At 38.1% G+C, this 12,735-nt stretch overlaps 1 protein-coding gene across 1 annotated transcript in view; it reads left to right on the top strand.

Annotated features, from left to right (window-relative positions):
* The first annotated feature begins 6,612 nt into the window (after positions 1-6,612).
* N4BP2 (NEDD4 binding protein 2) overlaps positions 6,613-12,735 on the top strand; it is a 31,672-nt gene continuing 25,549 nt past the window's right edge. Inside the window, exons 1-3 of the mRNA XM_030449999.1 lie at positions 6,613-6,704; positions 6,991-7,164; positions 12,132-12,474. Coding sequence (XP_030305859.1) covers positions 12,255-12,474 — 220 coding nt within the window. The 5' untranslated portion in view covers positions 6,613-6,704; positions 6,991-7,164; positions 12,132-12,254. The remainder of the gene's footprint in view (positions 6,705-6,990; positions 7,165-12,131; positions 12,475-12,735) is intronic.

Genomic DNA, 12,735 nt, shown 5'->3' on the forward strand with positions numbered 1-12,735 from the left:
TGAAAAAGTTTAGTGTCTGTCTCACGTCTTTCAGTTGGACCTTGCAGTGAAAAGATGAGAATAGTTCATATAGAATTGAAGCTTAGACCTCCAAAAGTATTTTGTATATTTCGGGTAAAGCAAAAAAGCACACAGAGAAGATAATCAGCTTATTCTTTGTCCATCTCACTCTCGCTGGAGTAAAATGTTGAGACAATATGTATTGGGATGTGACTAGAGAGCTGAAGGTTGAGATTAAAACCTGAACCAAATTATAAACGAGCAGAAAAATTTAAATATGGTGTATGTTGGTAAGAATGAGAGTCTTAACCCTGATTCATTTGGGTACAGTCATCATGACTGAGGCGGGGCTTGCCTGCGTCATGTGTTTGCCACACTTTCAAGTTGCACAAGTTGCAACAGTTTATATTCCTATAAAGTATGTGAAGAATGTGTAAAGGAAATTTAACAACATCAAAGAATATCTTAATCCTTTCATTTCTTCTTTATAGGTTTTCTTCTGTTGCCTTTCGATTTGGTTTTGTGGAATTGCCCTGTTTTTTTTTTTTTGTGATCTTGTTTAGGCTTTTTTTTGTTGTTGTTTTTTTGTTTTGTTTTTGTTTTTTAAAGAACTCTCCCTCTGTTGTATTAATAGTAATGCAGTTCAGCTGAGGAAGGCAGTGATGTGGGCAGGTTCTTAGTGTTACCAATGTGAAACTGCAGTAGTACCTGACAAAAATGTTAGCTTTGTATTGGGAAACTTGCATGGTTTACTTACAGCTGTTCAACTCTATGGTGTAGATGGGTTATTACACTGTCCATTTTACAAAAGAGAATTATGTTGTTTTGAGTTAGTGTCCAAATATGTTGTAATGGAGACTTAGGGGGGGGGGGATCATAGTTCTGAGGTGTTGCACAGTCTCATCTTTCACTCCTACCCGTGTACTGATCTGTAGTCTATGCGAAATGGCTGACATAATCAGTCTAATCATTATTTTAAGTAGAGTTCTTCTGCCTGTGAATTCAGTTTTTTAGTTTTAGGAAGTTGGTACCTTTATATTTCTTAGACTCTGCTACTAAGAAAATGTCAGTGGGATGTTAATTAGCTGTCAGTAACAGTGCCTCTCAGAAGTATGTGAGGATGCATACATTGATATGCAGCCAAGGTTATTGAAGAGGTCGTTTTCTTGCTGTTTCTTCTCGTGACTCCACTTGGGAGTTTTCAGCTTCAAGTGGGTTGGTTTATGTGACTGATCTGTGTTCCATCTAAAAATTTACCTGTGTTTACTCAAACCACCATTTAAACCACTATTTCAATGGACCTGGATGACTTTTTTTTTTTTTTTTTTTAAGTCATATAAGGTGAACCCATGTGAGCTACTTTCTGAGAGTAAATGACAGATCTATGTTGTGGTGGTGCAAACTCTTCCCCTCTTGGGTTACTTGGTGTGATCCCCCCTCCCTGGGCCACACACCATACTAGGATGAGTCAGGTATGGATTTCGAAAGGCAGTGTACCAAAGCATTAAGCTGTCCTCTTAACATATCAGCCTTCTGCTTCCCCTGTTCTTTTGGGGACAATAATGACAATCTCTTACTTCCTGACAACCTAACACATCTGTGTCTATAGATTGTAAGCAGAGGACCAGAGTGTTAAGGCACCCCATTTACACAGCTGGCTCCTGCTCCCCTTATCTCATGAGAACAGTAATGGCAGTCAAGTCACCTCCTGACAGCCTAGCACATCTTTACTTGGGTCATGGCCCTAAGGGAGTGAAACCAGAACTCGAAAATGTAGCAAGTTCTGGGCCTGCACAACTGGCAGAAAGTACCAAAATATTTCATCATCTGAGTTGGGCTGAAATGGAGAAGTACCTGACAAAAGTCACTTATCTCTGACCCTATAAAACAGCGATTCTAAGCAAGACCCTTTGAGCTCTACTGGACTGCAATCTGCTATGACCAGAGTCTACCCTGAGCTGGGATGCCATAGGCATAAACCCCTCAAGGACCATCTGTCTAAAAAGCTGAGGGAAGGCCAAGGCAACTCCACCTTCTTGAGGCTCAATTATTGCTTGTCAGCAGGGATGCTGACACTTTGTATTTGTTCTGATCTCAAGAAGAGGGAAATTCTAACTCTCTTCCATCTACCTCTCCACCTGTTTGAATATACACATTTGTGTTCACTAGTGTGGGTGTCTGTGTATTTCACAGGATCTAGATATTTCTGTCTGTGTGTGTCTGCATGCTTTGTGTTTAACACATATATACATATATGTGTATATTTATATATAGGATTTATATATAGGATTTAGGATGCCTTGTAGTAAGTTAGTGTGGATCTTATAATCCTCAAATCTGTAAATAAGTTGCTATTTTATTTATAATCTATTGAATCACTTATTAAACTTCAATTTGGTTAATCATTAGGTGCTGCTAAAATCCCACCTTTTGATCTGCCTCATACCATTAATAAATTTTGAATTACTGCTAAGTCAATAACCATGTCTAAATGTTTCATCCATGACTTACGTCTCTATCAGGTAAATAATGACAGTCATTTGGAGGCCATAAGCTTTTTGTTGATGTACCTACGTCAGGATGAGGTCATAATTTTCAGACTGAAAGTTTTTATCTTTGTGGTGGCTGGGTGTGTGCTGTATTAACTGACATAATGCCTTCAGCATTGGAGATGCATTTGGTCTTATGAAGTAAATATAATTGCCCTCATAGATCAGTGTAATGTAGTTTCCAGCCTAGGGCCTGATCTGTGATTTTTTTTTTTTTTTGTTTCCCCAAAAAATCCAATACCTAGCATGTCTACATGAACAAGGTAATCTCACTCCTATCTTGGTTTCTTTATGTGATTTGGTGTCTTGCTTTTGTATTTAAGTTGTAACTGTATGATGCAACTTGAATCAGTGTGAGTTGGCTAAGTGTATTATGTGTCACTATAGTATGTTTGTTTGGGGAATTCTGGAGTGGTTCTCACAATGCTGTTGCATGTGGATCAGTAGCAAAGTTAACAAACTACTTTATCACTTCGTCTTTCCAACATGACTTCTCAGCTTACTGATGTGGCTGCTGCTATTCTGAGGTCACAGGTTAATACATAACACCTTGGTGAAAAATCTGCTTTATCTTCCATCGTACCTTGTGCTATGATGTTCTTGCAGTCATCATATTCTTGTCAGTCTCCTGTTCTTACAAGTGCTTTCTGCAAACATGTGTCCTCATTTTGTTTTCTGTATTTGAGTCCATGCCGAAGCTCAGGAATATCTTGTTCTTCAGCTTTGTTTCAGTGTGCCAAACACCTTCATTTAGAATGACAGAACTGAAAATTGTAAGGAGGGAAGTGGCAGCTGAGGATCACCAGAATGCCTCACGGACTTGAAGGTCTTAAGCAGACCTTCAGGGTACTGCAGTAAAGTGGCCAGACAGTTCTGCCTTTGAGTTATTTTGTGTTGTCATGCACAAGGGAAAAATGTGGACCTGAGCAGGCTTTGTATGTGGCAGCACCAAAACCAAAACCTGGTGACATTGCATAAGAATTGTTAGGTGTCTTCATAGGTCTGAAGATTCATGCTCTGGAGCCTGAGTCTTTGACAGCCAATTCCCTTTATTCCCAACCATGTCAGAGTTGCAGCATCACCTGTAAGAAGAAAGTAAACCTGTCTTCATTTGCATCAAGAGCTACAGCAGGTCAAGATCTGGGGAAGTAGATTGGCATTTATTGCTAACTCTGGCTGCTGCCAGTGCAGAAACCCTTAAAAAATATTAATAAATGTTCTGCTTTTCCTTCCTCCATAATACCACCTGCATGTGCCTGCCCAAGCAATAAACATCACCTTTGATCTTCAGTAATGTTTTTATAGTATCTTCTCATCTTGACAAGCAGTCCTCACTCTTCCTGCTGCCCTTTGGCTGGCTTTCCAAGCACTAAAATAAATGCTTATCCTTTGGCCAGGTCTCAGTCACAGGAAAAAGAAAACCGAACCAAAAACCAAACCCCACAGCAAAACAAATCCTTAAGAATCAGGATAATACGGCAGAATTAAAACTAACCTCAGAATTAAAACTAACCTCATTAGAAGCACCATGCTCAGCCTTAAAATGTTTTTTTGTTTTTTTGTGTTTTTTTTGGTCAGCCTCTGATAGTTTGTGCATTAGACTATATTGTAGTTTCTTAGCTAGACATTACCAGAGTTGCATGCTGCCTGTATGAAGGTTTTTTGGAGAGGATGTGAAAGGAAGTTCTGCAAAGACATGTTGGTTTTCTTCACTTCCCTTCCCTTCAGCCTGACTTTCGGACAGAGTCTCTGGAACCATAGTGTGGGCTAGTCACAACTCCATTTGGCAAGTTTTCTCTTTCCAAATACCTCCCTCTCTCACTGTTTTATAATGTGGAGCAGGAACACAATCTTCAATCTTAAACAGTAGTACTGATTGCAGGTTTGAAACTGCAGAACCACTGTAACTACAAGTGTGGTATCCTTCACTGCAGCCTGTTCCATTGCTCGGGGAGCTGAGTGTAGGTCATGGAGCTGCAGGGCTGTCTGGAGTCTAGGCTCCTGGGTAGCCTAGGAGCTCAGACTCCTGGAAGATGTCCCGAGTTCAGTGTGGGTAACCCTTCAGCATGCTTGAGCAGGGCTGTGAGGTGTATGGGAGGCTACCAAAGAATGTAGGAGGGAAGCTATAGAAGGGTCCTGATCTCTAAGCTCTGCTAGGACTGGAAAGACATTGTGCAGCTACTCATTTTCTGGGAAAAAAATACCAAACCCACCAAAACCTAACAACCAAGCAAGAACACTGTCAACTTAAAATAGGAAAACCCCCTACTTTTCTATTTTTGTAGGTTGTTGAGCTGCTTATGTATGTATTCTGTAATTCCAAGGCCACTTGTCTTTTTGACAAATCTCAGTCTTTGACCTTAAGCACACAGTAAAGGGAGATGAGTACAAAAGCAGTTCTTGGCAAGCGGGCTTGGTGCTGAAGAATGTGCTTAATGGTGGGTCTCCTCCTCCCACCTTACTGCTTTAGTCATGTACACTTACCAGGAGCTCTGCTTGTCACTTGAGATCTGGAAGCCAGCCCTCTCCTGTATGGAAGGTCTTTAGCAAGAGCACCTTCCTGGCTTGTAAGGAAGTGGCATAATATGGGGTTCAGCAGTTTGTGTCATCTGTCAAAACAGCAGCTGATTGCCACTGCACATTCACAACTCCTCATGCCATGGCATGGCTAAAAGAGCCTTTGAGTTCTTCCCAGTAAACAGGGATCTGCTCTTCCTCTAAATTGTATTTGCTTCCTAAGCATCTACTTTGGATGAATTTGTGCTTGTTTTGTGCTCTTAAACCATGTGTACACTTAATGGACAAAGTTTTTGTTTTGTAGTCAAAACAAGTTTTATTTTCTGCTGCTGCCTTAAATTCATCTCTGGCCCAAGTCATACACAAGACTTAAAAATCACACAAATGGAAAAATGCCCTGGCAGAGCAGGCTGCCTAAAGCAGGTGCATTGAGACATAGTCTTCAGTATCTTGCACTTTGACAGAATTTGATGGGAAAAAGAGGACCTTAGTTAAAACTGTTGAAATAGCCAAAGCCCTTGGAACAAGCAGTGGGAAGAGCACTGAGTGGGAGGAGGAAAAGATGAGAAACAATCCTTGAAGTGTTTTCTTTCTATCTGGGTATAGATTTTCACAACGCATTTAGATGGCGTGTTATGTTGCTGACTTCTGGCAGAAAGAAATACCAGAACACAAAAGGTTCCCAAGCAGCCTCTTTTTCTACTCTTATGCTTATTTTGAAAAATCTGCTGTAAGGGATTTCCTTTTTTTTTTTTTCCTTTCTTTTTGTACCTTGTGTCTTTTTTGAGAGGGGACTTGAATGCTGTCCAAAAATAAAGGCTTCTTGTATAACTGAAGAGTACAATGATTTGGTTTTGGTTTGGTTTCATTTGCTTTTTTCTTGTGCTTGTATTTAAATACTTACCTGTTTTGTTGCATTAATGTGATTTCAAAGTGAAAGTGAACAAATGTGGGTATTTCCACATTTGCTTTGTGTTTTAGTATGTGTTATTAGAGCCTGTTTCAGAATGGAGAAACCTTGAGTAGTGGAAATAATGTAGCATTACAAGGTACGCTAGGCTGAATTCATATTCAGAAATGAAGTTTTCTGTAAAATTCCTGCATGGCTTTTCAGCCTTTCCTGTTGTATTTTTTGTGACACCATGTGTTTGAGAATGTGGTAGATTGCATTCTTTGCCTGCAACCTGTAAACTTTGTAAATTTTCACCCTCATCAGCGATTTCTTGTTAAGTGTTGTGTATGTTTTGATGGCAATTCTTAATGCTTTAGAGCAGTGGAATGAGGTTAGATGCAGAGTGGGGCATTGGATGATCCATAAGACTGTTCTCAGGAAACTGACATCCAGGCTAATATGTACACTTGAATTAAGTCAGGATTTGAATAGACCTTACATTTTCAGTGTTCATAGAGTAGATTAAGAGTTTGCAGCTGCTTCCATGAAACAGAAGTGCCTTTTTTTAGCGTTGCTTGGGCATTGCAAATTAGTGATGTATCTGTACTTAACATTCTGATTTTGATGTACCAGGTTTTCGTTGCCTAATTCTCCATGTGATGGAATTAACCTTCTTGACCTGTATGACTTTGTAAACCTTTTCAAGATGGTTCAGAACTATGGTGAAGAGCCCAATGGAATGACAAGTGAGAAAACTTACTTTTATTCCTTACTATTATGTTATTTCTTTACCTGATGTAAGTCAGCTTTTTTAGGTAAGAAATCAGTAGATGAAATTAAGTACTGTTCTTATTGTTAGGGAAACTTACATTTGATCTCAGCTTTGTATGTTGGGTACTTGTTAGTAAAATGTTAGTTGTGCATCATCTAATAAATCAATTATGTATATCAGTGTAAAAAGTTTGCTTAAAGTTGTATGGTCTGTGAGCAAAATAACAATTTTCATTTGTGTTCTGATAATTTCTTTGTCAGGAGGGAGCATCCACTTCTTCTAGTGTCTGATTTATATGTTTGAAAGCATGGTTTCCTGACAGAAGAGTGCATTATATTTTTTAACAGCAGATCTGTACTAAATGTGGCATCAGTAGTGGTTTTTGGAAAGATGAGAAGGGACCCGCTGCAGGGCAACTCCTTGAAGATGAAAATGTAAGTTCTGTGCCATTACTGTTTTATTTGAATTACAAATATACTTGTGGTTTGGTTTTTTGTTTTATTTTTTTCAGTCAGAAAATTCAAATGAAACATGTTTTAAGTATCTTATGTAGCTGGGGAAAAAAAGGAAAAAAACCCCCACAACCAACCAACCCCCAAACCAACCACTTTTATATGTATGGTGTTAAATTCCTTAAATTAATCAGAAAAATGTAAGATTGTTTATAAATTGGATAGCTTTGGTTATATTGGTTGCATGTTACATTGTGTCAAGGCTGGAGGCTTCCCTTGTTCTTAAAAAAGGAAGTGAAGTAATACTGGTAACTTGTCATCTACCTGTGCTGGTGAATACTTCATAGTGAGAATATTTTTCTGGTCTTTGCTTAAAGAATAAGTTCTCATAATGACCTTGAAAAATTATCTTCAGTGCTGATTGCTTCCTAGTGCAGTATCTCTGAGCAACCTAGTCTAGTTGAAGGTGTCCCTGCTAACTGCAGGGGGAGGACTGGACTAGGTGACCTTTTAAGGTCTATTCCAACCCAAACCATTCTATGATTCTAAGATGTAAAAAGCTTTGTGAATACTTTGATATCATCTACCTATATCACTTAAAAAGTAGTTTAGCATATTTATTCTCTTGTTTTGTGTGTTCTTGAACACTACCTGTTTCTTTCTCTTCCTTAACTTGAGATTATGTATGTAAGAAGACTTGCAGTCAGTCCACTCAAGAATTTTGACATGTTTTGAAAATGCAAGATACCACGTGTGGCTTCTAAGGAGCCATCCCAGTGTAAAAGAAGTGTTAGGTGAGTCAGGCTTCCAACTGATCTTTAATCAGCCACTGCATCTACATTTCGTTATTACACTAGAAATGAAACCGTAATACATGTCTCAAGCCTTAGACTTAGATTGTTTTTTCAGACATTTTAGAACAGTCAGATGGTGCCTAATATTGTTTTATGGTAGCTTTCATCTGATTCTGTAAAAATACAGTTCTTCAAACTGCAAACTTCAACTACAGTGTTTGTCAAAAGTTGGATTGGATGATCTTGAAGGTCTCTTCCAACCAAAGACATTCTGTGTGATTCAACAAGATATAGCAGTTCTTAGAAATTGGTGGAAAAAATCTAGCTTTTGCTATGGAAAACAAAATATATTTAAGTGGACAAATTTAATGCAGCCTTAGTGTAAACATCACTCCTGCCTTTTTGCTTGATTTTAGAAAATTACATTTTTTTGTAGCCTGTGCTTTTTAATGTCTTCAAAGTGATTCAAATTCACTTCACGCTTTATGGGAGAATTTTCTTACATATTTTCCTAAGACTGTAATGCTTCATCAGTTAGTTCATCAGTGCAGTATAAGCATGCAAAAAGCAGACAGGAAGGGGGAAAAAGACTTGCATATTTGTCTTCTTCTCTGTAACTGACAGACACATTGGTCATCTTTCTTTCCCCCAGGGAATTATAAGCACATTCTTAGAACTAGTTTATGGAGCTTGGTTTTCCTTTCACTAGAATGGAAAGTTCAGTGGACTGAAAGACTCAGAAGGACTGAGATCTTGGCCCATCCTCTTGCTGTGCCAAGTCAACCACTCATCTACACTTCATTGGTCTGTCTGTTGAAGGAGAAAGAAAAATTTGTTGTGTTAGGTAGATTACTTCAGTGCCTGCCTGTTTCTGTAGTGACAGGCTTGCCTGTCATGAATCCTGAACTGTGGCCACGGGTGCCTGTGCCTACAGAATGTCTGTGATACACCCATCCAGCTCCCTAGGGGTAGCAGTACTGAAACACCTGAGGCTCATATCAGGTATGATATGAGTGCTTAAAAGTAAGCACTGGCCAACTAGAAAGATGATCATATTAAAGCCCACTAACTTGACAAATATATTCGTAAGATTGCTTACTTTGAAAGGTAATTTTGATATGGGCAGGTTTTTATACATATTCTTGCTTGTGGTAATTGAATTACAGTGGGAGAAGATCCTTATTTTCAGGAAGTGTGTATTTCTGAAGAACTGTGAGTGAGGATTTTTGTGGATTTTGTTTTTAAAAAACCAAAATGGATCATGGATTTTGTTTTTAAAGGTGAAGCTGAGACTGCAGCAGCAATATTGTTTTTCCTCACTGCTGAAATGAAACAGCTGTTTGGTCTACTTGGATGTGTGTTGAACCATGGTATCCAGAACTGACTAGTGAACTTCCAAGTGTATTGCAGCCTCTGGCTAATTGTCTAGAATTCCCTTTCAGTGTCTACAGCACAGCCCTGCTCTTCTAAATCATTATGTTATTATAACTCCATTTTAATCTTAGAGGAAAAAAACCCTTCACAGAAAGTTACTGACTGTTTCATATTATATTATCAGAACCAATGAAAATATAGCTGACCTGCAAGTCTTGATATTGGGTTATTCAAAATTATTTCCTCTTTTATAGTGAACCAATTTTCAAAAAGAAACTTAAATATCTGAAAAAGCAAGTCAGTAGATAAAAATCTCTGTGAAGTTCAGGGCATGCTCTTAAAAAGCAAGTGAAAATTATTCCTTTCTGTTAAGCATGTTATTGTTATCTCTTATACAATACAGTGCAGTCTGCTTTGTATGTGTGCAGGCACCTGTTTTTATATAATTTTATTGTGTTTGGTAATATCAACAGAAGATACTGCTCAGGAATGCATCAAGGAATTTCATTGAAATATTGTGGTAAACAAGAGATTCTGTCAAAATACCTGTATGCAATATCTGGCCTGTGTAAATACCTTATTTAAATTAAATCATAGGCAATGCTGATCTGTGTTTCTGGTAGGTTTAACAATTTTTACAATTATACTAAGACTTTAGATTGAGAGATGGGACAAAATGTGGATCTGTGTTTTGCCTTAGCATACATGGATGTAGTGGGAATCCCAAGGTTTTGATCTGTATATAAGTTCTGAGGTGACTGATGTCTTTTTCCCTTCTGTGTTCTTTTCACCTCTGTGATTAAATATGATAAACACATTAGGCATCAATAATCTTTACCCCATGCACTGTGAATTCACTGATTAAGTTTCACACAGACAGAAGCATGTGGCTCCATTGGGTCAGAGTAAGGCATTGTAATATATATAGTGGGATACATAGCCTGATGCAAGACACTGGGAAGGGAGTAGCCTATGGTGGAGTAAGGCAACTGGTTGTTATAAGTCTAGGCTACAGAATGTGTTTTATTGATCATTATAAGAGAGTCAGATTAAAACATCAACAACACTTGGAGCATTCTGCTTAAGGTCTCTGGATACTCAGTAATGTCAAGGTCCATTAATATCTTTTCTGCCTTGCAGGATCTTTTATTTGTTACTGGACCTCTTTCAGTGAGGAACAGCTTAACTGGCTAGAGGATGAATCAATTAGAAATACAGTATTGAAAAACATGACTTGCTACAGCTTTTTTAAAAAATTGTTTTGCTTGAGTACTTTTTTTGTGTCAGTAAAGAATGGTGTAAGAATAGCTGGTCAGAGAGATGAACTAAAAAAAAAGTGTAACAAAAAAACCAGTTGCAATTGTTGTAGCTCAGTCTGTCTCCCTGGCATCTTCCACTGTTGTTTCTTTTTTATTTTTGCAAGTCTGCCTCTTCCTTTTCATTTGTATTGTTTTCCTTGTGTTACATTTCAGACTTGCTTGACATCTTCATTGTTTCAGACACCCATCACATTTGTCCATCTAAGGTCCATATTACATATGGTAGAAACTCCTGGGATTCTGGAGTTGTTGGGTTTTCTTACATAAATTTCTGTGACTTGGGAATGTAACAGTCCCCCTCTTCTAAATGATACTTCTCATGATTGCTGGAAGAGATTGCTGGAGAAAAACAGAGAAGTCTGTCTGAATCTGGCACTGATCTGGCATCATCATTTGTGTGCCAATGATCCAGGAAGAGAAGGACCAAGTGAACTTGAAAGTGCTGCCATGGATTTATCTGCATATGTTGAGTTGGTCATTACTGGCATAGTAACTTTTATATAGAAACAGATACTTCATAGCCTAATCAGTAACTGTTATTACTAAATAGGGACTCTTCTGTAATTAACTTCAGATCCTCAGCCTTACCAAGGTTTGTTAGTCTTCTCAATAATTCATAAAAATTATAAATTACTATATTGTGAGCATCACTAGAATACAACAGAGCCTTGGCATTATTTGGTATAAAGAAAAAGAGATTGTACAATACTGTACAATTGTAGTACAAGTAGAGAATATGACAATTACTGTACAATACTGTAATTGCTTTCCTTTTCTGTATGAGATTAATGCAGTAATTACAGTTATTACAGATGCTGTAATGTTTTAACTGGATGTATTCAAAGGCTCTATGGTGGTAGTTGGGGGGGAGACACTGGTTCAACCTACCCACCCACCCAAGCATGGTCCCTTGAATGAAGCAGGTTGCTCAGGGCCTATTTGGTCAGGTGGTGAGAATCTGCATGGTTGGAGACCAGGTTGCTCTTTGAGCAACCTGTACCAGTGTTTGAATGTAGAACTTCAGCTGTTTAGTCTGAAAAATATAGGGGTGGGAAGCCATGAAGGATGTCTGGAAGGTATGGATCTGTTATATTATCTAGCACTTCTGTAAGAGGAGCAAAACTTTTGAATTTTATCAGATTATAGGTGTTCCATGATGTCAGGTGTTAGCAGAGGAGTATTTGTGAACTGGCTGCCTTGCATTACTTCCTTTCCTTCTCTGGATTTCTCTTTTGAACTTAATTTTATTTGTCCTCTCTTCCAGATGCAGATTCAATACCTAGTTACCTGGAAAATAAGGTTACTATTTATCCATCAGCAAATTGAAAAGAAAAAAGCCAGTTTTTGAGAAAATGCTTTCCTGGATGCTTATGGATTTTTTTTATCTGTTAGCTACCTAAATAGGAAACATGGACATGCGACTGTGTATTTTATTAAAATTTCTCTGTTCTCTTTTTTCCAGGTCTGTTGTTTCTGTTATACATATCCCAGTTATGAGAGGTTTTTGTGTGATTTCTGAGCTTGGTGCTGTCAGCTCCGTGTGAACAAACTAAAACAAAAAGCAAGTTTATTTTTATTAAGGAAAATGCCACGAAGGAAGAAAACTGGTGGGAGTCCTTCTCCAAAGAATGGCAATTGTGACAGAACGTCAGCTGTTGCTGTATCCCAAGGGGACCCAAGCCACTTGGTGTCACAAGCAGTGCGTAGTGTCCATAAGGAAGAGCTCTTGAACAGCATGTCAGAGATGTTTTCTGACCTAGATCCTAGTGTGGTTTATATGGTTCTGTCTGAATGTGATTTTAAAGGTAAATAATAATATTTTTTTCCCCCAGCTAACTCTAATAATTTTTAGAAAATATTTTCATAATATTTTTTATGCTTATTATATTATTATTTTGCAATATGTCTGTATTGATGCCTGCCTTTAATGAGACACAGATCAAGGGAGTTGAAGAAGCTGTGTTAAAAGATGAATCAGTGACCTGTTATTTGTTTGTCTCTTTAGTTGTGATAAATCCCTCTTCAAGTAAAAAAAAAATTGCATTCACATCAGCTTTTCTTTGCTT

Source organism: Calypte anna, chromosome 4A, assembly GCF_003957555.1.
Source record: "Calypte anna isolate BGI_N300 chromosome 4A, bCalAnn1_v1.p, whole genome shotgun sequence".
NCBI classification, from domain to species: Eukaryota; Metazoa; Chordata; class Aves; order Apodiformes; family Trochilidae; genus Calypte; species Calypte anna.